The sequence below is a fragment of the Trematomus bernacchii genome, unplaced genomic scaffold, assembly GCF_902827165.1.
Source record: "Trematomus bernacchii unplaced genomic scaffold, fTreBer1.1, whole genome shotgun sequence".
Lineage (NCBI taxonomy): Eukaryota > Metazoa > Chordata > Actinopteri > Perciformes > Nototheniidae > Trematomus > Trematomus bernacchii.
The window spans coordinates 2,212,691-2,240,651 of NW_022987477.1; the positions used below are offsets into that span (position 1 = coordinate 2,212,691).

Sequence of the window (27,961 nt, forward strand, 5' to 3'; positions counted from 1 at the left end):
GGGCACGAGATAAGTTTGTGCACGAGATGGAAGGCTGACAGGCAGGTAGGCCATCCAGTTATTTTAGCCTGCCCGGCTCAGATGATTGGTCGTGCTTTTTACAGCGCTACGGCTTCCACAGATGACCTTTTTTTATGTATTTATTGTCAAAGCATTTAATATATTCATTGCTATCGGGATGTTAAGAGCATTCCATGGAATATAACAACAAGTGTTTCTGAAATAAATGACATACCCCTCCTTTAAATGTTCAAAAATCTCTTTATTTTAGCTGCAGCACCTCTTTTCACCCTCTGTCTGAAACCAGAGCCCAGTCTGCTCTGATTGTCTCTGTTATGATTGGTCAACCGCTTAGAGATGTCCCGCCCCTTAGCCAATCACGTACAATGTGTTGGAGCGCTAGCCAATAGAAGCGAGAGTGTTACACAGTGATGTCACTATGCTCGAGAAGTACACACAGCAGTTTCACTCACTGCGTTCTCAGGGTGGAAGATGTAGGAGGCAGGTGAGTTGTCTACGATGATGACTTTGCTGATCTCTCGGCCCAGCCGGCTGAGGTCTTTGACGTAGTTTCCTCTGTGGAAAACACAGGATTCCCTGAAGAGCCGGGCGCGAAACACCCCCCACTGATCCAGGAGGTCCGCCACAGGGTCAGCGTACTGACAGGAGAACAACAGAACATCAGGTTAATATGATCTGTGTAAATCTCTTCGTCATCTTAAGTGTCAAACAAACGAACTGTTACAGCCAGTATTTTGTTTTTATAAGAAAGGCCACCTAATTGTGACGTCTGTAGTCAACACACTATAAAAGACTACAATTCCCACGGCGCCTCCTCTAAAGTGACAGTGATGGGCGACCTGTCAGAAAGACACCGTCGAGGTACAGTTTTTAACCGTCCGATTACCCTTTAAGTTATCAAGTTATATAAGCCTTATTTTCTTTGTTGCATGTGTAAATGTTTGTTATTTTATTTTGAGCTAACACATCGCATAACATCATCTAAAAACCATCGGAGGCCAAGCAACTCTTTTAAGTAATATAAAGGAAACAAAACAAGTAAAAAATGTCTGTTTAAGGCGTCTAGTGGCTTGATAGAAAAACAAGGAAGGAAGTCACGACACGAACCTTGGCTAAGCTCGCTGTGAAGAGGACGCATTCAAAGAGATCCCCCATCTTCTGGAGGAACTCGTCCACGTGGGGCCTCTTCAGCACGTACACCTGGAACAGAGACACACAAATGAACAACTGTTGATTACCGAGCACAATCAAATGTCAGGAAAGATTACCAAATCAGTCTCACCCAAGTGCTCATGAACTGATTCCTAGTATACTTAATGGGAAAAGCTGTTATTTATGGTTTATAATTTTTTTTTTTTTTTAACTAATTACATTCTTCGTTTTGACCCTGAAGTCAAATATGTTATTTGTCTAATAGAAATTGAGTTCATTAACAGAATAAAGCAGAATTTACATTATTAACAAAAATGGAAACATACATAGGGACAGCGGGATATTCTAGCAACAAGTTATGATTACAATCACTATTCTGATTGGTCAATTCGGACATTCCAGAGGTTGTCAATTTTCGCTAACAGACCGTTGCTAGGGAGAACAGAGCGTTGCTAAGAAGAACAGACTGTTGCTAGGGGAATAAAGGAACTGTGTGCAGTCATATCCGCAGCAAAAAGTCCTGTAAATGTATAGACTTTGAAAATGAGATACATGCAAGGATCTGACCGGCATGAGAGGATAAAACATTTTTCAAACAATACCAAACCACACACACATTTCTACTCGATCATATCTGCTATTTCTGCTTGTCTTCTTCCTCTTCAGTGGGTCTCAAGCGGTTAGCTGCTGCCCCCAAGTGCAAGTAATCAAGAATAGGCCGAAACAGATAGAGAAAGCCTATCCTGGATTACTTGAACCCGGTCACAGCTACAGTCCAGACGCACGCAGGAAATACACCTTAAAACAGGAAACCAACACGTCTGCAGGTGTATCAGTGCCTCTGGTTCTTCTTTACTGACATTTATTTACGCGGTGACACATTTATCTGTCTGTACAGCGAGCAAAGACACAGAGAATACATTGAATACATTCAGAAAGGAGTGTTGAGCTGTCCCAATTCTTATTTTTTAGCTGTGAGATAAAAGAGAATAATAAAACAGTAAAGGGAATAAAATGGAGCCACAGCTTCCAGGGGAGATCTTGCAAAGTAATACATGTTGTTTTATTTAGGTCCACTTCTGGGAGTCCTTCCTATCTGAGCAGCATTACCTGATGAACGGTGCCATCAATCTCCACCGGGACGATGAAGTCGGCATTGCTGATGGGCTGCGGGAAGACAAGACAAGGAGAAAGGACTCAAACATTGTCTAAATAGCACAATTTGCCAGGGAAACCGCTAAGATTCAAGATTCAAAGGTGTTATTGTCATTTGCACAAAGCTACAGTGTAGAAATGGCAATGAAATGCTTCTGACCTGAGCTCCTCCAACAATGCAACATATATAATAAAATACTAAATGAAAAGTAGTGCAAAAAGTCTATATACATGTCCATAGAGAGGCGAAGTCCCTCCCTTTCCGGGGGAGCTCCATGGGATCTTATTTCGGAAAAATTATGTAGTCATTGAAGTCAATGGGGAGAGAAAGATTATCGTTCGATCCCGTTTGAATTGTGCCACGAATTACACATATGATGTTTGTCAATTTAAAAGATAATTTTGCAAGTCAAAAAAATAAAAATGTGTCGTAAAACTGTGAAGTAACACATTTGTTTGTGTGAAACCGCTCAATGAACTACATCTCCCGTCTCGCACCACACACCAAGACGGCCGTCACGTTGGCACATTTCACTTCTTTCTTTCAGAATGAGGCGGAAAGTATTAAAAGAGGTGAAAATCACTCCAAGTCTGGGCATGTTGAGAGCTGTGCATACACACAAGGGGAGTTAGTCGGTTCCTAAGAGCCAGCATGCGGGACCGGGACTCTGGGATTTGTAGTCTTTCTAGTTGCGTATTTTTCATAGTCTTTTATTTCAACAGTTTTACGACAAACTGTGACTTTTTTGACATGGAAATTATCTTTTAAATTGACAAACATAGTATGTGTAATTCGTGGCACAATTCAAACGGGATCGAGAGATAATCTTTCTCTCTCCATTGACTTCAATACATAATTTTTCCGAAATAAGGTCCCATCGGGCGGAAGTAGAAGGGCGGGACTTCGCCTCTCTATAGAATATGATATGTACAAGAACAGAATATGAAATTAGATAATGTAAATTAAGACGAAATTAAATGGTGATTATATAAATTGGTAGATTGCAGATGACAACAGCTAAACCACATGCCCACATTTCTGATAAAAGACATATAGAGAAAGGTGAAATGCTCTGGGAAGGTTTTACATAATGTGGTTTCCTTTGTTGTTGAACAGAAACCAGAAGAGACTCCGTGGAGGAACCTGAGCACGATGACAGACGTGAACACGAACAGAGTGCCGACTTGTGTCATCTTTAAAAGCCAGGAAAGGGGAGAGGAGAGGTGCGAGAGGTGGAGGAGGGAGATGGATGCCGGAGGGCTGTGGGCGGATGGAAGTGGAGGGCGTAAAGAAGAGGATGAAAGGAAAAGGTGGGAGGCACGCCGGTGTCAAATCCAGAAGAGAGAGGGAGAGATGAGACAGGAAGCTCAGAGATATGTGTTTTAGAAGCACAAAGGAAGCTGCTCTCACCTGTTTGGATCGTTTTTAGCACACAAAACAAGTAGAGGATTTTCTAAAAGTTTAATTTAATGAAATTAATACACTATAATTCATCCACTGATAAGAATATATTTTACTCATTTACAATCCTGCTTTAAAAACTCTAAAGCTAAGTTGCACGGTGAATATTTTTCAACCTCGCCCTCAAAAAAAGCGTTATTATTTTCAGATAAAACCAAATGTTCGGACAATATGAGCATAAAACTCAACTTTAGCGACAACTTTATTTAAAGTGGACCTATCATGCTATATTTGATTAATATAGTGTAGGACCATACCTATAAAAGGCATATTTATACTTTTTTTTTTTCAAAATACCAAACAGATCATGCATTTTAGCCATGCCTCATTTTGCTCAATTTGACATTTTTTAGCTCTGTTTTTGCAAGGGTTGATTCAGTGAGAACAGCACCACCTACTGGCCTGGCATATGTACTACAGCGTCTCCAGCGCTTTCGAACGGCAATGGCCGTGGCTGTCTCCTCCTGATTGGTGGAGTTGGCCCAATAGCCGTAGCGCCACCGTCCTGACGTCAGGACAGTGTTCAAATCTGGATCAGTTTTTATCAGATCCGTTGCAGCCCCTTTTTTAGAGATTTGGGTATGGAGGAAAATAGAGAGGGTTGTGTTTTCTGACACTTGGTGAGTTCCCTGGAACACCGGGGACACATATTCATGTAGAAAAGACGTACAAAAGTGCATTTTGCATGATAGGTCCCCTTTAAAATATATAATCATTGAGATGTCGGAGCATCTAGATTATTATTACAATTACGAAAAACGGGTCAGAAATAGTCAGTAAATTAGCTAACTAACTAATTTGGCTTTAGTTAGACTTAACTAGCTGGAGTCTAGTTACTAAAATAAATATCTTCTGTCTGTATTTATAATTCCTGACAATACACACTGTTAATGCAATGAAAATGTATATATAATATGTTTGGTGTAGTTATGACGTTTACTCATCCACGGCATATTTATTTCACATTTTTATTCATGTAATTATTTAATTGTCTATTTAATATATTTTTCCTGGACATTTATAAGGTTGTCTATACTATCTGTATATTTTTTCATTGTTATGTTCGTTTGCACAGACAGCTAATGTCCCTTTTTGTTGTTGTTGTTTTTAAATCAGACCATGTGTAATCATGAGGTTATTCAGAAGGAATTAAAGTAACGTGTATACATTTTAAGCGTGGCCTTTTTAAAGTTAACTCTAAACCAGCTGTGATTGAATATAACCCTTCCCACATGCCTCATGGTTGTGCTGTATGTGTGAATATAATGCATTACAGCTACAGTTCAGTGCTGCCCAGCAGAGGGGGTGTTTGCTGTAAGAACACGCACACTTTGACCCGACACTCATCACCTGTTTCATCTGTTCTATATCACATATCTGGATAAAGTGGAACAATGGTTTTACTGTACAACAGATGTTTTGGTGATGCAAGAGTGAGTCAACGCAGAATCAGAGATCTCATACAGATGTTTACGAGATGACGAGTGCTTCAATGGATTTGTTTGGAAGAAATTCAGCCGTGTTTAATGCTCACAGCAGAAAATATAAAGCCTTAAACTGCAAATAAGCCTCTTGAGACATTTTGTAACATTGGTTCAGCGGTTGGACGAGTCTCAAATAAATGTCCCTTCCTTTTATTATAATCATATACTGTATATCCAGCCATTTTCACACATCCAACACACACTGCATCTAATCCCGAAGCAGGCCAAGGAATGATCTTTTCATCCATAGCATACTGGATCAATTATATGTGATGTAACATTTCATTTTTAGTCCATCTGTGCACTATGTGACATGTCCCCTGTCAGTTCTGCTTCTTTCTCCGCACTAATGGTCTTATCCGAGATGTCGTTTTTTGGATTCTTTTGTTCATAATTACATCTAGAAATAAACAATCTACAGGAAATCCTGCAGGCGTTTGAATGGAAACTGAAAAGGCGAACGTGCTTGTCGCTTCCGTTTCCCTCTCTCTCTCTCGCCTGAATCCATTTCAAACTGATCTCTGAGCTAAATGCATTTTGACTGGCTAAATATATAGTGTGCAACTGAGTTTCCTCAAAAAGGATAAAAAAGGCGGTTTCTGTGTGAGTTTCTGACTTGTTTTGTCAGGGGAAGGAAAATAAAAAGCCTTCAGATTATCAGAACCAGGACTTCTGCGAAATTCATCCCGCAGTCATTCAAGGCACACCCTTGTGTGTGTGTGGCTGAGAGTGTGTGTGTGTGTGTGTGTGTGCGTGTGTGTGTGTGTGTGTGTGTGTGTGTGTGTGTGGCCTCGTACTGCTGGCGTGTGACTGTAATGGGTGGGTCCAGTGCAGTGTGTGTAGAATGTTCTCTTTCCACAGCAAATTAATTCCCAGTCATGTGCAGATGTGTTTTCTCTGCAGTTCTTTCAATAAACAAATAGTTTCCCTTCACTGCTCGGTAAAACTAGTGCTCACACACTTCAGCTTCACCTTGAGCTGCTGTAGCACACCTCTCATGCTGAGGACAAAGAGACACACACACACACACACACACACACACACACACACACACACACGCTACAGGATCAGCTGGTGGTGAGGCAGAGCTGAAGTGGGTCACCAGGTGTGTCGGCAGAGGAGTAAATATGGCTCCATAATTTTTCACCTGTCTTATAAATATCAGGAAGCCTGCTAAAAATGGGTCTGCTATTCTTCAAACCTAGCTTTTCTAATACTGAACGTACCGTGTCTTCACCGTTGCAATAATGTGCTTACCGACATCTTTCCTGTGTGTACTTCAGTGATGCTAGACCTCATGCTAATTGTTACGATGCCACCGCGCCCACATTTACAGCAAAGGATGGCATCTCCGGGATTTATTTCTGTATAATCCTATTATCCCTCTCAGGGTGTGGAATAACAGCACGACACGACTAAAACCACAAGAGCCTGTTAACTCAAAGTGTGTGTTTATGTGTGTGTGTGTGAGTGGTGAAATACCTTGAAGGAGCTGTGGACCAGGGTCTCATCGAGGTCGATCACCACACAGTTTTTGCCGTTGTCAGCTTTACTGACCTCCGGCAGCAGGGACTTGGCTGGAGGCTGCAGAGACACACACACACACACACACACACACACACACACACACACACACACACACACAGGTTTTAATATAGTGTGTAAACAGAGGTTCATTAGCGGGAACATATTGCAAATTACGCTCACACACACTCATACTGAGGGTGTGATGATGGCTCAGTGTGGGAGATGGCTGCCTCGGGGGAATCACTTAATAAACATTTAACAGAATAAATGAGCTGTAGAAAGGGGGGGCGGTATTTGTTTATCTACAAGAATCTATCCACAATTTATAATGAATTTATCAGTAAAGCATTTGTTATTCAATATGCCAGATCATTCATAAATTGTGAATTATGATTAAGGCCACTCTAGGTGGGTCAAATCTACAAAAGCTGACTACAGGGACGACGAAAACCATGCAGTTAATTAGTTAATAGATAGATAGATAGATAGATAGATAGATAGATAGATAGATAGATAGATAGATAGATAGATAGATAGATAGATAGATAGATAGATAGATAGATAGATAGATAGATAGATAGATAGATACCCTACATGTCCTGCTGGTAATATAATAATAACACATTTTCTTATGTTCCTCTGTGTGTTTTTCTGTTCGAGTCCCTGCTGATCTCCCCTGTTTTACGTCATATTGACATCGCTCACATGTGACTGTGCTGCCTTCAGGGTCAGGGGGAAAAAAGAGCCACACTTGTGTCCTCTGCCAAGCAGTCTGTGGTTACAGTCAGACAGGCAGATGGTGCTGCCATGGGGGGCACACACACACTCTCACACAGACACACACACACACACACACACACACACACACACACACACACAACACACACACACACACACACACACACACACACACACACACACACACACACACACACACACACACACACACACCACACACACACACACACACACACACACACACACACACACACACACACACACACACACACACACACACACACACACACACACACACACACACACACACACACACACACACACACACACACACACACACACACACACACACACCACTAAATAGAGGTGAAGAGCAAGGACTCTCACCTACGCTCACTAATGTGCTGCCAGCCATTTTCTGCATGTATCTGCATTTTTGCGTGGCCTGTATTTATCATGTCTTATCCCGGGACTGCACACTGATGCATCATGGGAAGAATTCCCCGTGAGCAAGGTCAATGAAGGACGCCCCGTCAGGTCCGTGATGAATTTGATTTACACATGCAGGTTGAGCAGAGAGAGAATGACCGAGACATTTTCACCGTGATAAATGAGACCTTCACCTGCAGCCAGGGGGCGCTATCCCAAAGTGATTATGCTAGCTAGAGCACCAAACCTATTGATTGGAAATCATTTAATTGATCACCTTGAAGCAGAGACATGTAAAACACAGATGCTGGAAAACACCTTTGTCTGTTGGACGTAAAGGTGTTTAGCCTAGAAAATAGGCAATATAGGCCAAACGCAATATTTCAAATTAATTTCAATAATAAACTACATTTGTATTTGACAATTGATTTTACAGAAAAAAGCAGCTTACTGTAAATGACGGCAATATTTATACTACTTCGAAACCAGGACAAAAGAAAGCAATGCATATGTTTCAATGCTAGTTTATTTTGTGTGTTTTTGTAAAATTCTCATCATGAAAGAATATGGAAAACATTTCTATCCAAGTGTCTTTGAGATTCAGGGATTATATGGGCAGTATATTAGGAATTGGAGTAATCTAATTTAACAAATAGGTGTTCATTACACCCTTACATTTTATGCTCAAGACTCTTTAACGTACATTTGACCTGGGATTTAGCTCTGGATTTAATATGGGGTTTAATTTGAGGATATATATGAATGCTAAGCAGGGAAGGAGTGTCTATATTTCTGTTTTTGGTGCTATTCGACGTGGTATTGATGATATTTTTGCAGCGAGATAACAAAACAACAGCTTGCAGAGATGTCTTGTTCGTCTGCTTCTGTGTTGTTTTTAACCCGTCTGTTATAATAAACACACAGACGTGTTTTCTTCCATGGCGGTTCGAGGTATTTGAGTCTCCTCAGCAGTCCTCTGACCCTGAACACAAAGAGCAGACCTCCTCGCCACATGCACTTCCTGTCTGCTGGGAGGTGTAGTTTAAAGCTTGGCTGCGATGCGGCACGCTGAGAGTGTGAATATCCTAAATTACAGTGAACCGCAGGCAACCGCGCAGATTCCAAAATAGCTAAATGAATCGCAGCTTCAGCACAAACAAAGAGAGAAAATAACCGATGGAGTACAAATCATTGGAGCCGCCCTTCTGATGGACGGACAGGACTTCATTTAGTGCATAATCACAATGTAATACTTCATTTAATCAAGTGTTTTAAGAGCCGTTCTGCAGCGGTAAAGGTCTTCAATGAATTGAATCTAATAAGGAAACAAATCAATGTTCTGTTCCAGGGAGAAATGACCACACACACAAAGGCACAGATAAATCATATGATAATAAATGGGTTATGATTGCTGTAGAAAGATGGCAACACCACATGCTGCTACACATGATGAAGCACAGCGAGATGAAGAAGAATGAAAGATAATAATAATACATACACCGGGGAGGGGGATGACCTGGACTTGGTCACACTGGAGAAAACAAACAAGAGAGAAAATGGAGGAAAATATTGGGTGGAGAAAACAGAAAAGGGAATGTAAAAACATGTATATTCTGATCAAATGTGCAGGCAGAAAGAAAGAAGAAGAAGCAGCAGAGGGAGAGAAAGTGAGAACGAGTTGCTGAAAAACAAACAGAGCTGCCATAGTAACAAACACGGCTGGCCAGAAATCCAGAAACAGTACACTGCTGGGAGCCGGTCCAACATCACAATAACAAGGCTTTTTATGGAGAGGTTCGCTAGGTTCACTCTGAATTAATGGGAGCTCATCTTGTGCTTGAGGAAAAGTAGAAGTACTCAGATCTTGTTCTTGAGGAAAAGTAGAAGGACTCAGATCTTGTGCTTGAGGAAAAGTAGAAGTACTCAGATCTTGTGCTTGAGGAAAAGTAGAAGTATTCAGATCTTGCACTTGAGTAAAAGTAGAAGTACTCAGATCTTGTGCTTGAGGAAAAGTAGAAGTATTCAGATCTTGTGCTTGAGTAAAAGTAGAAGTATTCTGATCTTGTACTTGAGTAAAAGTAGAAGTACTCAGATTTTGTGCTTGAGTAAAAGTAGAAGTACTCAGATCTTGTTCTTGAGTAAAAGTAGAAGTACTCAGATCTTGTTCTTGAGTAAAAGTAGAAGTACTCAGATTTTGCACTTGAGTAAAAGTAGAAGTACTCAGATTTTGTACTTGAGTAAAAGTAGAAGTACTCAGATATTGTACTTGAGTAAAAGTAGAAGTACCAGAGTGTAGGAATACTCTGTTACAGTAAAAGTCCTGCATTCAAAATGTTCCTCAAGTGAAAGTAGAAAAGTATTCTCATCAAAATATAGTGAAAGTAGCGACAGTAAAAGTAGTCATTGTGCAGATTGGTCCATTTCAGAATAATATATATGATATGTTTTATAATGATTGATCATGAAAGTGTTCTCAAAGCTGGTAAAGGTGCAGCTAGTTTGAATGACTTTGTATACTGCAGGGTAGCTTGTGGATTTACTCCAGGTGGAACTAAAGTCTGATTTAACACTTGGTTATATTTCACATCATTCATCAACATCTGTAAAGTAACTAAAGGTATTAAATACATGTAGTGGAGTCAAAGTACACCATTTACCTCTGAATTGTAGTGGAGTAGAAGTAGAAGTTTCTCAAAATTGTACTTAAGTACAGTACTTGAGTAAATCGACTTAGTTACTTCACCCCACTGTTTACAGGTAGTGGAAATGTGCTCCATTTATAGCCCTCTGTACCTTCAGAGCGATGTGTTTGCGGAGGCTTTTGGCGCCTTTTCCCGCTTCACACATCCTCACTACACTGGTCAGAGTGTGTGTGAGGAGAGGGGGAGGCGTAGGTGCCCAGCAATCCATCAAACACACACACACACACACACACACACACATAGGGCCCACTTTATGGGGGATTAAAAGCAGTACAAGTGTTGTCATGGTAAGAGCGAGTGTGTCTACAGTGTGTGTGTTATTCAGCGTGTGTGCGTGGGCAGATATCGAAGAATGCGAGATGGGAAGCCAGCCCGTATTTTTCAAGCAGCCGATGGTAAACAAGCTCTCGGTTCATCGGGTTTGAAGCAGCTGGAAAAATGTTGTGGAGGGAGCTCAGCCTCGGCTCTCTGCAGGAGAAAGCAAACCCCTGACAAGCTCTCAAACAAATCACTGGATCTCTGCTGTCATAAAACATCAAGTAATACACGGCGCTTCACCTTGGGAGGACTGCCGTTCTCCTCGGGCGGCGGGGGCAGGGACAGGGTCTTGTTGTTGGAGGGTGGGGGGTCCGCGTGGTAGTCATTGTAGTTTCGGAAGCAGCAGAAGAAGGGGCTGAAGATGCTCCGGCTGCGATGCTTCTTCAGGCTGCTGTTGGACTGGGAGACTGGAAGAGATAAGGAGAAGAGACAGTGAGGTTATCTGCATTTAGACAACGTTTCAGCAATACCAGAAACACTTATTTCAAAGAGCCTTGTTACGCTTTTCTGGGTGTTCCCTCTCCTGTAGTGTGTTGTATAGGCTCCTGTGCACGTACATGTTCTGCAAAGGCTAAAATGTCTCCCAATTTGACTTTTTAAGGTGTTAAATGCCATTAATAACACGATGTCTTGACTCGGTGCCATTTCCCAGCAATGCCACCTGCTGAGAAGCTGTTACATTAATTAAAACGCTCTCTGAATCACATGCACTTCAACCTTGAAATCATCTAGACTTTACCTTGAGGAGAGAGTAATTGAGAGAACGAGAGTAATTATGCAAAAGGACAATCAAATAAACTTTACCCTGCCTATTTCAAAGTCTGTGTAATGTCCGATGCTCCGTGTGACGGCTGGTTGTCAGACAGACTGTGTTTCACACGCATCATCGCATCATGGTGACAGAAAGCGGCTGAGATGTACAGTTTGTGCTGCAACACAGCGAGGGAGCGCAGGGACAAAAATAGCCTTCACCAGAGGCCTGTGGGAAGCCAGGCCGCTTAATTAACGTCAAGAGCAAGAGTAATATCAAATATGGGAGAGAAAGCGGCAGAAAAAATGACAATGAAAGAGAAAAATGATTTCAAATTAAATGCAAATTCTAACCTATATTTTGGAAACAAACCCAGTTCTTTGAACAGACAGCTATATTCACATGTTTGGGAATACTGCTGCAAAGCTCTGAGGAGAAAACACACACACACACACCACACACACACACACACACACACACACACACACCACACACACACACACACACACACCACACACACACACACACACACACACACACACACACACACACACACACACACACACACACACACACACACACACACACACCACACACACACACACACACCCACACACACACACACACACCACACACACACACACACACACACACACACACACACACACACACACACACACACACACACAGTGTGTATAGGTCCCTGGTTACATCATGCCTCCTTCACTGTCTCTGAAGCCCATGGCCTACTTTCACACTGGCGGAGCAGAAACCATCCGGCTCAAAGGGTCTGCAGTTATTCATTTTCTATCATGGATTATAATTTAAATGTTCTGTCTGGATAAAAATAGAAATGTGGGCACAAAGGCTGAAATCAGACATATCCCGAGGTGTTCCTGGAGTGGAAATCCTGCCACTTTAATTGCTTGAAAGGTGAGTTCTCAGCATGGAGATCCCAAATCTGTGCAGGACTTTGAAGTCTGTCCACAGGCTGACTGCAGAACCATCTTCTTATTTTTTTTGGTGTCCCTCTTGCTGGCGTCTTGTTAACGTGTTCATGCAGCCGTGTGACACAGTTAGCCACACTTGAGACTTCAGATCTTGAAACTTTCCTCAGGCGTCTCCGGCTGGATCTGACAGACCGTGGTGGTTCGACTTCTTTCTTCTCTCAGGTCTTTGTAGTCCACAGCCCGAGCAGCTTGGGTAAACAAACGCTGCTATAGGTTCTGAACACACTGCCTGTCTGAGAGAGGATTGAAGGAGATGTGCTGCTCTGTGGACTCGATGCACTCACTGTTGGGAACAAGTGCATATGTTTATTACTTAGGAATATATTAGAAAGTGGTACGAAAAATGTATATTTTGTACAGCCTTGTTTCCAAAGTGCTGATTCTCTGCCTGTTACTTTAGATGAAAATAAGGAGCCCCTCCCCACGCCCCTCTGAGAGATATTTGGTTAAAAAGAACACAATGGTGCTCTAGGAGGAGATTCAGGTGATAAGGTGGGGGGGGGGTTACCTTGGTTGCTGATTGGCTAATGGTTACACAAGACAAAACATCGTTATGACATCATAAAGTGGCCAAAATCTGATCAGCTCATTTTCAGACAGGTTTTTATAGAAATGGATCAGGACAAAAAGAGAGAGAATCTTTGTTCCTGAAACTTTCAGAGTCTCTTTACACAGAGGGGACACATGTTGATGAAGAAGAGACATGAAGAAGAGGGGACACATGTTGATGAAGAAGAGACATGAAGAAGAGGGGACACATGTTGATGTAGAAGAGACATGGACAAGTGGATTTTGTATAATAGGTGACCTTTAAAGAAGAGGACAAGTAAAACCAATTTAGATTTTAGTGAGTGCACCTTTTTAGTACTTTTCCAGTTTGGAGGAACCCTCACTCTCTTTAAAGTTTCCTCAAACTCTTTGATGTCATGCTCCGCTCCTCCATTTTGAGAACATCTACATTTTCCCGCCCTGGTCCGCTAACTCCGAATGAAAGCAGGTGGGAGAGCTGGAGCGGGACCGAGTGGGGAGAGAGAAGGGGGGAGAGAGAGTCCGATGGGTGGGGAGAGTCACTGTGGCGAGACAGCCTATACTTGGGTCTCATTCTTACTCCACCCCCTCCTGCACCACCACCCAAACAGAGCCTTCCTTTCTCCCCACGACACAAACAACATCGCCACACACACACACACACACACACACACACACACACACACACACACACACACACACACACACACCACACACACACACACACACACACACACACACACACACACACACACACACACACACACACACACACACACACACACCACACACACACACACACACACACACACACACACACACACACACACAACTGCATACTTCACACACAAACTTTTTTTTCCCTTCAACGTCCTTGCTCAGGAATGTGAATGGAGTCGGCTCGCCTTGCATAGTAATGCTCTGAGAATAACGGCCCAAAGGTTAGAGTGCACCGAATCCAAGAGGCTGCACGGTCTGTCAAATAACTAAAACACCCAGGAATGAACTGAGGCTTTAATTAGGGATCAAACACACTGATATCAAAGCAGGGTGTTGCATGCAGGCTTGGGGAGTAACGGATTACATGTATTACGTAATCAGGATACATATTGCACTGTTGGTGTACTGCCTGAATATGCTTCATGAAAGGCAGGTTTGATACTCAGATTCGATTACAGGTAACTTGTAATTCTAACTGAACACATTTTCCTCACAGCCCTGGTTGCATGCGAGTGGTTTTATGTAACAAAAGCTCCGATATGAGGCCGAGCTGCAGCCTCCTCAGAGCAGGTGCAGAATCCTTTCCCCTCTGAATACACTTCATTTGATCAGCATATTCCCTTGATGTGAGAGCTGCAAAAAGACGTCCCTTTATGGCCTGCTGAGCGTTAGGTAACAGTGATACAGTAGGCTCTCTCTCTGAGTCACATGTTCAACCACGAACACGGCCGGAAGAGGGAGAAAACGCAGGAAATTCTCGGCATTCCTGACAGGAAGAGATTATCACCCCGTGACCCACAGCGTGGACTAATGCCAGGCTCCGAGAGGGAATGTGATCCCCCCCGGCTTAGCTCAAGACTCTGGAGGTGGCCTCCCTTTACTGTAGCTTTAAAAACACATAAAGTCAAAAGACAACATGCCACGTTTAAAATACGACCAGAAGGTTTAGGTTGAGCTGCTGGAGGAAGGCTCCGAGGTTTATATCAGGACATGTGTCCCTCTGCAGCCAGAAGTAAGGCAGCAGAGCAGCATCAGGTTTATTACAACTTAGGTCTCATTTTCCTACTTTTAAACAGGATTTATTTGATTGTGAGCAGAAATATGGTCAGATTTAAAGGTTGAAACACACATCAATGGACCTCGTAACATTTACTAAAAGGCCATGAGAAAATAATTACTTTCAGCTAAATAAAAGCGAATCAATAATCATATAACTTTATATCCAAATAGACTTTAACTTAAGCATTTTTTGTAGCATCCTCTCTTCCTGGTTGGCTGTAGTGAGCAGACATGATATATTTTAAACCGTGCAATTATGTTTTTATAGTCACTTTTTCATACTTGCACAAATTGTCTATTTGTTTCTGCTGATTTTATGTGGCACCTTTGGCTGCATTCTTGTATGAAAGGCACTCAATAAATAAAGGTAAGCTGTGTGCACAATAATATCGTAATAATAATAATAATGTATTTGTATTGGTAGTGCCTGTACTCCAGCAGGTTGACCAGCCAGGCAGGTAATGTGTGCAGTACCCGGGGGGCATGAAGGTGAACGTGAGAACGGTCCATGAGAAGGAGCATCCTAAATAATTCAGATGGAAAACAGCCTGGTTTAAAATGGCACAGCCGGGTACTTAACATACACCGAAAATAAAACAGCCGGGAGCCGAAGGGATTTCCATCTCTGTTTCAGCGGAGGAAAACAAGCTTCCTGACATGTGATGATAGTAAGAAAACACCAGCAGTGACAAATGACCCGTCATCACCTCAAGCCACAGTGGGCAGGGTTTTTAGATCATCTTTCTGATCACTGAGATTTTGACATGGGGTTTTGCATTAAAAAGTGGAAGCAGCAGTCTATGGCTCAGGCTTTGGGAGTCAGGGATAACATGTTTACCGTAGCCCATACAGTTACGTTAAAAAACACCATTATTGTACTCAGAAACACCGACACTATGAGCCTGAAGCCCGAAGAACAAGCAGTGGGGAGCTCTGTGTCAGCAGAATAACATTGTGTTAGGAATCCCTGCAGTATTACCTCCAACTGGGAAGAAGCTAAGAATAGAAAACACTTCTTAATTGCATCTAAATTGCTACATTCACTCTTCTCTTGACAATTTTTTTAATTATCTCTTTGTTGTTTTACATGTAGGAAAATGTATGTCATCTTCAAAGGGATAGTTCTGTTTGATTAAAGTCTAAATATAGCAAATGTCAGTCCATCACTTTGGTTCTGAAAAATCTCAACTATTAGATTGATTGTTTAACGAAGATGGTTAACGTCGTAAACAAAGCATTGTAAGTACTATTAGTATAGGCATGTTAGCATATCAAGAATTTCCTTATTATTTAGTCTTCTAGTTTTACAGTTAATCATTTGTTTAGTACTGTATGTAAAAGAAATATTGAGAGAAAGCAGCCAAATCAGCCTTTCAGTGCCATCCCAACACACAGATTGATTGTTTCCACCCGAGAGAGAGAGAGATGGTAATTACAACAGGCTGGCATCCAAAACAATATTTACACCAAAGAGCAGCTGCTTCACAATACACTGTGACATGTGTCTGCTCACACACACACACACACACACACACACACACACACACCACACACACACACACACACACACACACACACACACACACACACACACACACACACACACACACACACACACACACACACACACACCACACACACACCACACACACACACACACACACACACACACACACACACACACACACACACACACACACACACACACACACACACACACACACACACACACACACACACACACACACACAGCTGAGTGGAGTAAGGTAGCATCAGATGTGCTGACATTTCAGCCTGTGTGTGTGTGTGTGTGTGTGTGTGTGTGTGTGTGTGTGTGTGTGTGTGTTCACTGTACCAAGCTTTTCGGTGGCTTATATGTGAGGCAATAATAGCCCAGTATGATAAAATAAACTCCCATTAAGCCTCCTGACTCCCCCACAGACAGCTGAGGCCGGGGTGCCCATTACAGGCTGTGGAGGCCAGGTACACACGGTCCCAGCTGATGACCCTCCGATGCCCCTCTGGCTTTATTTCCCTACTTATCCAGGATGATATATATATATATATATATATATATATATATATATATATATATTTATATGCATCACACATGAGTTTATGTAACTGACATTCACTCAGAAGACACGGTGAAGACTGAGGACAGCAGAGAGCGTTAAGAGCAAACTCAAGACCCATCTCTTTTATAAATGTGTTTGTATTAAGTGTTATTTTTAATCACAAAGCTATGTGTTACCCCTGGTTATTACCTGGGAAGGGGGAGATGGTTAGTGAAGCACTTTGAGTAACCTTTGTGTATATAAATGAAGTTTGATTTGATTTGCTGAGATTGATAAACCACTCGTTTGGCACTGCATGTTGAACTGCAGGGTATTAAATCTCTGACACAGAGAAGTGGGGGCCCTGCTTCAGTTTCACAGAGATGTGGGCGCCTGCCTGCACCCCCCCGGGGAGGAAGAGGACTGCTGCCTCTCGAGCGCTCGGCGTAATGAAGGAGATGACAAGCGCCGGGGAATTAACCCACTGAGAGCTCCGGGAGAAATAATGAGGACTGTTCTGAGGAGTTACGCAACCGGCAGCAACACAGCCCACTTTGTTTGGCTGCGGCAGTTTTTTATTAATATATCTTTTTTTATACGCTCATCTACAACTGTGCCCTGAATGCCAGAGGCTCAGTGGCTGATGGGAAACCCTCTTTGCCTGTCGGTTGTAAAAATGCTAATGTCAGATGAAATTAAAGTCCTGTCTTCAGGCTTCTCTTGAATATAGACGTGCCCCAGAGATGCTGTCCAGGCAGCTGGAAAATTGATGTTGAAAGTCGATCCAATTTGGAGTAAGAGTGGAATTTAAAGGAGAACTCCAAGAATTTAGTCTTGATTTCAATCAAATTCAGGAACTTACAAGGGACAGATAAGATTGAATTGTCAAAAGTGAAGCAGACGAGGGGTGTTTCTCAATCTCGAGTAAAGCTGCTCCAGAGCCACTATTTCAAGCATACCACGTCATCAAGTGCCGCCGAAGGACTGTTCAAATATCCAGCTTACTTGGAATTCTACCGAGGCCAGCGTACTTCGTAGCGAGAAATGTCGAGGCTGCACATGTGTAGACTCCGCGGTCTTAAAATCCCCACAATGCTTTGCGCACGGACCAATTTCCCCAAATCTTTGGCGGAAATCGCGCTCCGTTTAAGGCGGGGCCTCGCATATGACGCACACCTGTTAGCCTGTTCCACAATTCTTCATTTTCCGAGGCGAGGAAGGATTCTTGCCTCGCTTCTGAAGCAAATTACTCGGAAGACATGTCCAAGCAAGCGTCCTCGACATTGAGAAACACCCGAGGTCTAACGTAGGGCAAAAAAACACAGGATCCTACATTTCCCACAATGCAATCAGCAGAATAAAGACTCAAACCCCTGTGATCCCTACAGATGGAGTTTCTGAAAATGAAAGCATAATATGGACCCTTCAAAAAACTACAAAAAACCCTGATGACATCATCATATTGTATCATATTTCAGACTCTGTTTTCACTGAAATTCCCCTTTAAGTTTAATTGTCAAATAGGGAAGCACCAAAACGTAGCAGGCAACATAACAACAAATTGTTTTTATGTTTTTCTTCAGTTGGCTTCATCAGATTCATTAAAACGCTGCTCACTATGAATGGAAAGGAAGCTGACAAGTAGGTCATGTATTTGTGTGTGTGTGTGTGTGTGTGTGTGTGTGTGTGTGTGTGTGTGTGTGTGTGTGTATTGCTGCTTCAGTTTCCCATGCCTCTGCTTTCTGAGAGGCGTTCATCTCTACATTTCCACGCACAGCATGTCCTACTTAGTGTCCCTTGAGATTCACTGCTAAACAGTTTCTCCGGGGAGGAGCAAATAATGCTTTCTCTCCACCGCCTGCATACACACTCATCTGTTTAAAAATGTATAACCCTTTTATGCTCTTCTGTCAAATATCTGACAAACTGGCACGCAGCTTAATTCAGGATGGGTGACAGAAAATCATTACGGAGGAAACATGATCTCCCTTTTTAGATAGCCAATTACTGGTGATGAATGCCATCCAGACGAGGGCAAAACATGCAGAAAGGCCATCGCTTGTCAGAGTCAGGGAGACACACACACCATACTGTTGCCCTCTCCTGACACACACACACACACCTCCACTCCTTCCTCCGTGACCCCTACCTTTCTCTGATGGTATTGATCTGTTTTGACAACGTCCGTTTGGCTGGATGGATGCTCAATTAATCCGGTCCTCGCTCCACAGGAACAGGCAGCATCCAGGCTGCTGTGACTGTGTGGCAGGCGGTCATTTTCCCTCTGAAGGGATTGTGACTTTTGGAGCATTCATAATAACCCTCTCTCATTCACGGCCGTTGAATGCCGATGTGTCAAGATATACAGGAAAGGCCTGAGTGATGCAATCCCGCAACAATGCTGCGCGTTTAAATCGAGGCACGACAAACATGCAGCGGTAGAGACTCAGTCGTTTGTCTTCTGTACTCCATTAGGCGAGTTTTGAAGAGTTGAGAGTCACTGCCAGCTGCAGTACATTATGCTAAAAGCAGAGAATTGACACAAGATGCTTAGTATGGATGGGGTTCTTCTGTTGTCCTGCACTAAATTCTATATTTTTTCATTACAATCAATATAAATTACATTATGATGCTCACAAGATGGAGGTTGACTTGGCAGAATGTCATTTTTATAAAGAATTCACTTGGAATCGTAATAGTCTCTTAAGGGGAGAGTTGGCTCCAAAACTAGCAAACCGCAGTGTGTGAGGCAACATTCAAACGTAAAATATTTCACACAATGCCGTCAAACATATAGTCCAAAAAGAGGCTAAGAAAAACAACATCCAACTGAAATACTTCACCTAAAGCAGAGACATGTCGAGTGTCTGATGTACAGCAGGAACAGAAACACACATTAATTGAATCTGGCCAATAACAAGGCATTAGATAAGAAGAGGAATGAATGTATATGAATACAAACCGAAATAAATAAGTCAAATAAAATGCATACTAATTGTGGTAACAAGTGTAAAGAAAGAAGGGTATTACTCTGATAAAATCCATGCCAAATAAAACAAACCAGCCAATCATCAGAACAGCAAGGACATTCTTAAACTGTGACTTTGAAAAGTTACTTTGAGGACTTACATGTCCAAAAAATATAATAAAATTGAATTTCCTTTTAACAATTCTAGGGCGCCTACACACTACTACTTTCCACAAACCTTTGAAAAGACCAAAACAAACTATGTTTTAGTCCATTTTTAAATATTGTCACCCAACCCTGCCTGTACCAAAAGCCTATTGGTTGCTGCAAACAATATCAATCTTTAGCTACATGACTCAAGCACAAGAGAATATTGCATTTCTGTGGGACTATTTTCAGTGAGTAAATAAAAGCACTGTGAGTATTTACAGCAGCAGGACAACAACACTAGAGCTGGATCAGAGTCCTGTGGTTCTGCGGGATCCACAGGACAAGGGCAGCATATCAACTGCAATATTTATGAGCAAGTATAAGGATGTTAAAGCTCTGTAATAAACTGGATGTCAGCACAGACTTCAGAGCAGCAGTGATGTGAACTCTCTCTGAGTGATGGTTTAAGTATTCACAGTCAGCCAGTGTAGGAGTGAAGAAAGAGACAACCCACACTATTTTTTCTCCCTGTGGCTTCTCCAGGGACGGATTGCAGAGCGATTGCATTTCTCCTTGACTGTGTCTCACAACCCATAGATCTTTACAGGCCGACTCCTAATTAAGAGCTGATTTTATAACTAAAATCTTTATTGAGAGAGGATGTGAAAATCTGACATGAATCTTACTTAATGCATTCTGTGTCACAAAAGATAACCCTCATTGTCTCGGGGAATGAAATCTCTGCTGGCCATTATTACACTTAATAAAAACACATTTGACATTTTTATAATGAATTGTCAGGATCAGAGTCCAGCACTGAAGAAGTGCACAAGAAAGGCCGAAGCTAAAAGGGCCGCTAACTAAGCTAGCTCACTGATGGCATACATTTAAAGATATTTTGATTCTTTAAAAACTATAAACATTCAAAATTGAGCTAACAGCAGTGTAATTGTGTAATTGTAATGAAATATATTAACATTTTAATGAAGATATATCTGTATTGGTTTCGAGTTCGTCGAATGATGTCCCTGCATGCGCAGAAAGTTAGCTTAAGTTAGCATAAACATAGGAAAGCAGCTTGGTTGTTTTTATACTTTAGTTTCTGTACAGATTAAACAAGAAATACATGTTATTAAGTGAGTTTTAGAGGTGGTAGGAGTTTTTTGGTTTACCCTTGGACAAAGCCAACGGATAATACTCTTGTTTTAAATCTTTGGCTAAGCTAAGCTAACTGTATGCTGGCTGTTTAGCTTAATGTTTACTCAGCTCACACTTGGCAAGAAAATGAATAAAGATGTTACTCAAAATGTCAAACTATTCTTTTAATTCTCATCTCCTTACAGAATTTCAGTTTCCAAAAACAGTAGTAGCCTAAAACACTATTTCTTCTCAAACTGCCCCAAAAAAGACAACATGTGGGAGAGATATGGACATAAACTATGATTGTTAGGCCTTCTTTCCAATTGTATACAAAAGCTTGACACCTAAGGGAGCCACAACTGGTGATTAACTGTCCATGAGCTCATACACAATGTGAAATGCAGTGCTGGTGAGTCCACTGTGGTTACTAACAACGCCAAACAACAACAACAAAACAATAATTTGTTACTTACAGCTGTAAAAACATTCCATTGCCTCTTGTTAAGGGACTGAATGAATATAACAGACATCAATTAATACAATCCCCCAACTTCCACTTCAGGCATGTAAATCCACACAATAATGTCAGTAAAAACTAACGTTCATATTTCTCTTTTTGATTATAATACTGATGAACGTTCAAAACAAAGCACTTTGGCAACTTACCACATACGTTTTAAAATGCTTAATAAGCACCGTAACTTTCATGATATAATTTCTCGTTCATAATCGGTTGTTTCCGTGAACGGCCGACTGTTGTGTGACGACAAATGCGGCGGCCGCAAGGCATTGTGGGGCAGCATTTTCTCCTCTCCTTTCGGTTAGGGAGGTCCAGTGGTTCCTAAGCTAAAGGAGGTTATAAAGGAAGTTTGAAACCTCCTTTCCTTTTAATTTAGAGAATTCGAACGGCACTTATCATGGCTGCCACTGAGGGACTTCCGGGTCATTTCACTCCGTTAGGAAGGTTCCTAAGCTAAATGGACTATTCGACCGCAACCTGGGTGATGCACCGAGAGAAGAAGAACAGACTAAGTGATATAAACAAACAACAAGTAGCGTGTGCGTTGGTCTTCGGTTTCTTCATTCCAGATCGCGATGATGAAAAATAAACTCTTGCGTCCAGCTGAGATGAAAATGAAAAACAATGTGTGTGCCTTCTTAATCGTTTGTTTGGGTCCCTCACTTCCGTTTCGCTTCTCATGCACTGATTCGCTAGCTGAACAGCCAATCAGAGTGATTTATTTGACCGAAAGCCTTTGGCCGATTGCGGTTTTCGGCCAAAAAGGTGTCGGCACGGCCGAAAAGACACGACGGTGCGGGACACACCAATCTGAGTAGGGCGACACGACGCACATCGACGGCCAGACATCTATCGACGGCCGAAATCGGCCCGGTGTGTCTGGGCCTTAACACTCCCTGGAGGTGCAGATAATCAGCTTTTCTGAGCAGCATTGGCTGAAATAGGCTCATACATCTGTAATAAGGACCAGCAATTCAGAGTTCAGCCTCCTGTCTTTCAGTTAAAATGGTGCACTGAATATTGGCTTCACTGCAATTCAATGCATTTCTCTAAAGAGGTGGAAGGCTTGTGAATGACAGACTGTATGCTCAAAATGTATCTAAGAAATCTGCGCCACCTATGGCTCAGTAAAAGATCGTAACTCTCCTCTACCGTGCACTTGAATGACAGTAAAAAGCTGTACACAGCAGAGTAGCAGGTTGTGCCAGGGACATTATGGCAGCCAAAACTCACAGTAGCTCCCCGAGCAAACTGTGTTCCACACACTCCTGCCGGTGTGGTCCACACATCATAAACACGTTATTAATGTACAGCCGCGTTTTCCAGGAATCAACCTCAAAAGCCAAGTGTGCATGAAATCACCGGCTTTTCTCCAGATTAATATATAATTACAGCTTCTGTATTTCTTTCCCCCCTCGTTTTCTTTCTGGGAATGCAAATATTTTCTAACCAACAAGCTTTTGAGGGAATCGTTTAAACATGTAATTTGTACACATAAATCCCAGTGCCTGGTGCTGCTCCTCCTCGTCAATGCTTCCACTGAAATTAAATATCTCATCATCATAGGCGACATTCACATGAAGTAGTAGGACAGACAGAGTACTTTGACCACTGGTTTTAAAAGGTTAATGGTTCTGTGACAATGTCTTGTTGCAGCCTTGAGCTGCCATTGGAGTAATGACAGGGGGTAATGACATTATGTCTCGTCAGGAGAATGCATAATACTCTGCCTCAGACAGCAACAAGCATGCAATATAAAATCACAAAGCAGTCAAGGACTCCAGGGTAAATTCTACAGAGGACACTTAAAGAATCAGACTGGTAATATCTACTGTATATGTTGGTTATTGTGAATAAATCCGATGAAAGACGAAAACCAACAATAAACTTATCTCACAAACAAATAGCTTTCTGTGTACCCAAAGACTGATAAAGAATATTCCTCTGTGCCATACAGCTCTATTGTATTAGCTAACATGGGTTTTTCTCATAAGAAATGACATACTGCCTGTAATTTATTTTGATTCAAACCTCAGATATCATCCCCATGCTGTTATATTGACATCTCTAAGCGGTTGACCAATCACAACAGAGCCGGTCAGCTAACCAATCAGAGCAGACTGGGCTCTGGTTTCAGACAGAGAGTCCACACGAAAACGCTGGAGACGTTGTAGTACATATGCCGGGCCTGTAAGTGGCGCTGTACTTCCGCCACAAAATCCACCAAAAGCAGCGAATAGACCGATGACGATTATTATTATTATTATTATTATTATATTATTATTGTTGCTAATGGTTGTGGTAGAGGAGCTTTAGATTTTGCACTAAAATCTGTATCATGGTCAGTAGCGTCTGGAGCACTAACGCAACCCTGTGATCCGCCATTGTTGTTGTTGTTGTTGTTGGCGAAACGCATCAGCAATGACGCGGGGGTCGGCAGGAGAGGTGGGGAGAGGCGGGGCTATGGCGTCATCATTTTCAGGAAATTATCGTATAGGGCGTACTGTACACACGGAGCCGCAAGCGTTTCGTCCTCAGACCTACCCACTACCCGTTATCAAAGTGTATCGGATTCGGGCTCCGAATCCGCGGCTCCGTTTCGGCCTGTACGAACCGTCTATACGATAGAGAACGTTAGCAGATTCAACTGATATCGTCTCCGTGTGGACGGTGCCTAAGTGTCTGCCATCACTCAAGCTGCAGCAGGGAAGAGCTAAACTCAGATTTGAGCTAATCTGATCAAGCTAACGAGCTCGGCCCACTGATACCTGTCGGACTGTGAAGTTATCAGACTAAATCCTCAATGATTTTTGGAGCGAGACACAGGCTGACCGCTCAGAGTCTCCTTGTGCGTTGTTAGTCCACTCGTTACACTTCATTGCATCAGATCCTGAATAGTCTGCCAAATCAAAAGCCTGATTTCACTTTTGAGAAGAAACAGTATTGTTCAGCTGCCTAGGATTTTGTATGATGCCTCCTGTGAAATATCAAGGCTAAAAATAAGCAGTTTTATCTATAAAACACACTTTGATACTAAACAATTGTCTAAATGTGTCCACCGTCTACCATCATAGGCAGAAATAGCCTCGTATTTCCACCACAAGAACGACACGGTTGACTTATTAATGTGCTCAGTCTGAAGAGAGAAACCGCCCACATTATGATTCCAGCCCTCTCCTCATTTAGCATAATCCATAATGCATAAAGATATCATCTCCACCTGACCAAATGTCTAAAAAAACTCACTCTAATGAGTTACTATGTCTTGGAATGAAACTGATAGGACTCTGAAAATAGCCTGCCTGCGCTCTGAAATATTAAGCATGTGGGAGTGTGTGTGTGTGTGTATGTGTGATCATTTCATTGCAGCCTAAGCATTGTTACTGTCCTGAACAACAAGCGCTGTTTGTTGTCTGCATTGACAGAAGCAGTAGTTAAAGGGCAGGGACTCCATTCAGGAAGCCCCCTGTTGACACTTTGTGTGTGTCCAAGCAGCCCTTTCAGTGTGCGTGCGTGTGTGTGTGCGTGTGTGTGTGTGTGTGGTCGTGTCGTCTCTGGTCAGCGACTGACGCTGGGTTTGATCCCCGCAGATTAATTGTTGGATTCCACATGTCATGGTGGGATTTACTGTTCAAGACGAGCAGGATGATGCAGACAAGAAAGTGTGGGAATTCTGCGAGGGATTAAAAACATGCTAAAAGCAACATTTTTAGAATTCTAGGAATACATTTAGTCAATAAGGAAGTAGTAATAATAATAATAGTGATTGTTTTTATCGATTGTTTATGATGGTTTTAATTATCAAGGGGCAGCAGAAGATTAGGATGAGGTAGATAACATAGGTAACATAAATCCTAATCTTGGATCTAAGAAAAGGACCTTGGAATTTTTAAAAGTAAATTCAACACCTATCTTTTTACATCTTGTTTCATTATGTTTTTTACTTATTATTATTGATTTTATATATCTTATCTTGCTCAATGAAGCAGTTTGGGCTGCATCTTGCATGAAAGGTGCTATATAAGTAAAGTTATTATTATTATTGTTATTATTATTATAATTGATTGCCATGTTCATGTGGATCAGTTGGAGTCAAGCAAAGAAAACAAAGGTTAAATGACTTATTAAAGCCGACTAATTAATGCCGGCCGTGCAGGAGGTCAGAGAGTCAGAGTGCTTCATGTGTTGTTCAGGAAGGTGACCTTTTCTCCAACAGGAAGTGGGGGTCCCTCCGGCCTCCAGGCACCCTGTGGCTCAGTGAAATGGGTGAATATGACAACCCTGAGGTCTCAACAACCACAAAAAAAACCCTCCTGCTATGATCTCCCAGGGACACCTGTGTATCTGTCATGTGTACACACTACTCCGCAGCCAGATTGTATGTCGAGTGCAAAGAAAAGCCCCCTCCTCCTCAAAGTTAATCAAAACTAGAAAGCTCCAGACTCATGAGGGGGATTTGTCGTTGATGTCATCACCACATGGCGAAGGGGCGACTCTTGTGCAAAACAACAGAGAAAATGTGCTTTCACTCAGCCACTGTAATCTGTGCAGCAGCTGTTGAGCTGTTGTTTTCAGGGACTTTAACACATCTGGAAATGGACGTTTCTGACCATTTAAACATATGTTGACTGATAATTGTTGTTTCTTATCATAAAGCACTGTGCAGAGGAGCTGCTGTTCTTACTGTAGAGGCACAATCACTAAGCATTTTCATTTTATTCCAAGAGGGACAAAATATTCATGTGTGTCCTATATGTTATTCTGGCTTTAAATTAGGTTCAAAAACAGCTAAGTGACTATTACATGCACAATAACATGCTATTATTTGGTAATAGATGTACACACGTATTTTACCCTTGGACCGTCTTCTTTAAAGTCAATTAATAAATGTGTCTTATGGGTATCCTTATCATCAAGCACTGTGCAGAGGAGCTGATTTTTTACTATAGAAGCACAACCATTTTGTTATTCTTAGAGTTTTTTCGACTTATAAATTAGTTTTAAAACACCTTCTGCAGCATGGATGAAGGGATTACTACATGCACAATAACATACTGCATGTCCTGTTCTTTTATAAAATCAGGGACCATGTTGGAAATACATTTTCACTACATGTTACCCTTGGATTTTCTTCTATAAAGTCAATCAAACAATGAATAAAATATGCAAGAAATTGGTGTTTTTCTTCATGCATCTTAGCCAAACTATGATGGTAGTATATCAGGAATGTAAGAGTGTTAGTGATGCATTCAGGGACAGTGCAAGGGGGGAAAGGATTAGAGTACCCGCCCCCTGTAATAAACCCAGATACTCCAATAAAAATATCATGTGTTTTAGTCAAAAACAGATGAAAAGATTATATTTGGTTTTGTGTAGCTGAAATAAATCTCCTTACATTAGAGTTACAGTGCACCCCCCACATGATTTATACATATATTGACAGGCTGGCAGGGGGATCTTAATTTAAGGTTTTCTGCTTCAGCTGAACAATGGAGGTTTTCCGTCGATACCCTCTGGCTGGAGCCCAGGACCCTCTCTGCACTGAGGGCTCACATCACATTTGGCACCGTAAATAATCCAAAACCCAGCCATGCATGGTGAAATTTAAATCGTGTGTGTGCAATTCCTCCTTACCTTTATCTTGACTTGAAGAGATGCTCTCCTCCTCTTTCGGATTTGCAACCTGTGTTATTATGGACGTGTTGTCCATGGAAACGAGATGTTTTGCACCTTTTGGCTACACCGTTTTATTCCTTGGCAAACATTACCAAGCGCACTACAGTCCCTTAGCTGTGCACGCGCGACAGAAGCGTCCTCTGTTAACATCCCATGTTAACTCGATGCATGCAGTCCCATTCACACGACCAATGTCAGAAAGAGGGGAGCGTCCGAACATGTGAGGTGACAGTCCCGATGTGCACAAACAAAGCGTCAGTAGTCCCGCATTGGAGATGTGTGTGTCCGCTGGTGCAGGCAGCATATTACCGCCTGCTGCTGCTGCTACTGCTACTGTAGCTCCTACACACACACACACACACTCACACACACACACAATATCAACTGCGTGATT

At 42.1% G+C, this 27,961-nt stretch overlaps 1 protein-coding gene across 1 annotated transcript in view; it reads right to left on the bottom strand.

Annotated features, from left to right (window-relative positions):
• The window catches only part of ctdspla (CTD (carboxy-terminal domain, RNA polymerase II, polypeptide A) small phosphatase-like a), a 29,474-nt gene extending 1,515 nt beyond the window's left edge, over window positions 1-27,959 (bottom strand). Inside the window, exons 1-6 of the mRNA XM_034146108.1 lie at window positions 27,526-27,959; window positions 11,229-11,395; window positions 6,757-6,858; window positions 2,284-2,340; window positions 1,129-1,221; window positions 474-659 (exon numbers count right to left, since the gene is read on the bottom strand). Of these exons, the coding sequence (XP_034001999.1) occupies window positions 474-659; window positions 1,129-1,221; window positions 2,284-2,340; window positions 6,757-6,858; window positions 11,229-11,395; window positions 27,526-27,601 (681 nt within the window). The 5' untranslated portion in view covers window positions 27,602-27,959. The remainder of the gene's footprint in view (window positions 1-473; window positions 660-1,128; window positions 1,222-2,283; window positions 2,341-6,756; window positions 6,859-11,228; window positions 11,396-27,525) is intronic.
• Between the last annotated feature and the right edge of the window lie 2 nt (window positions 27,960-27,961).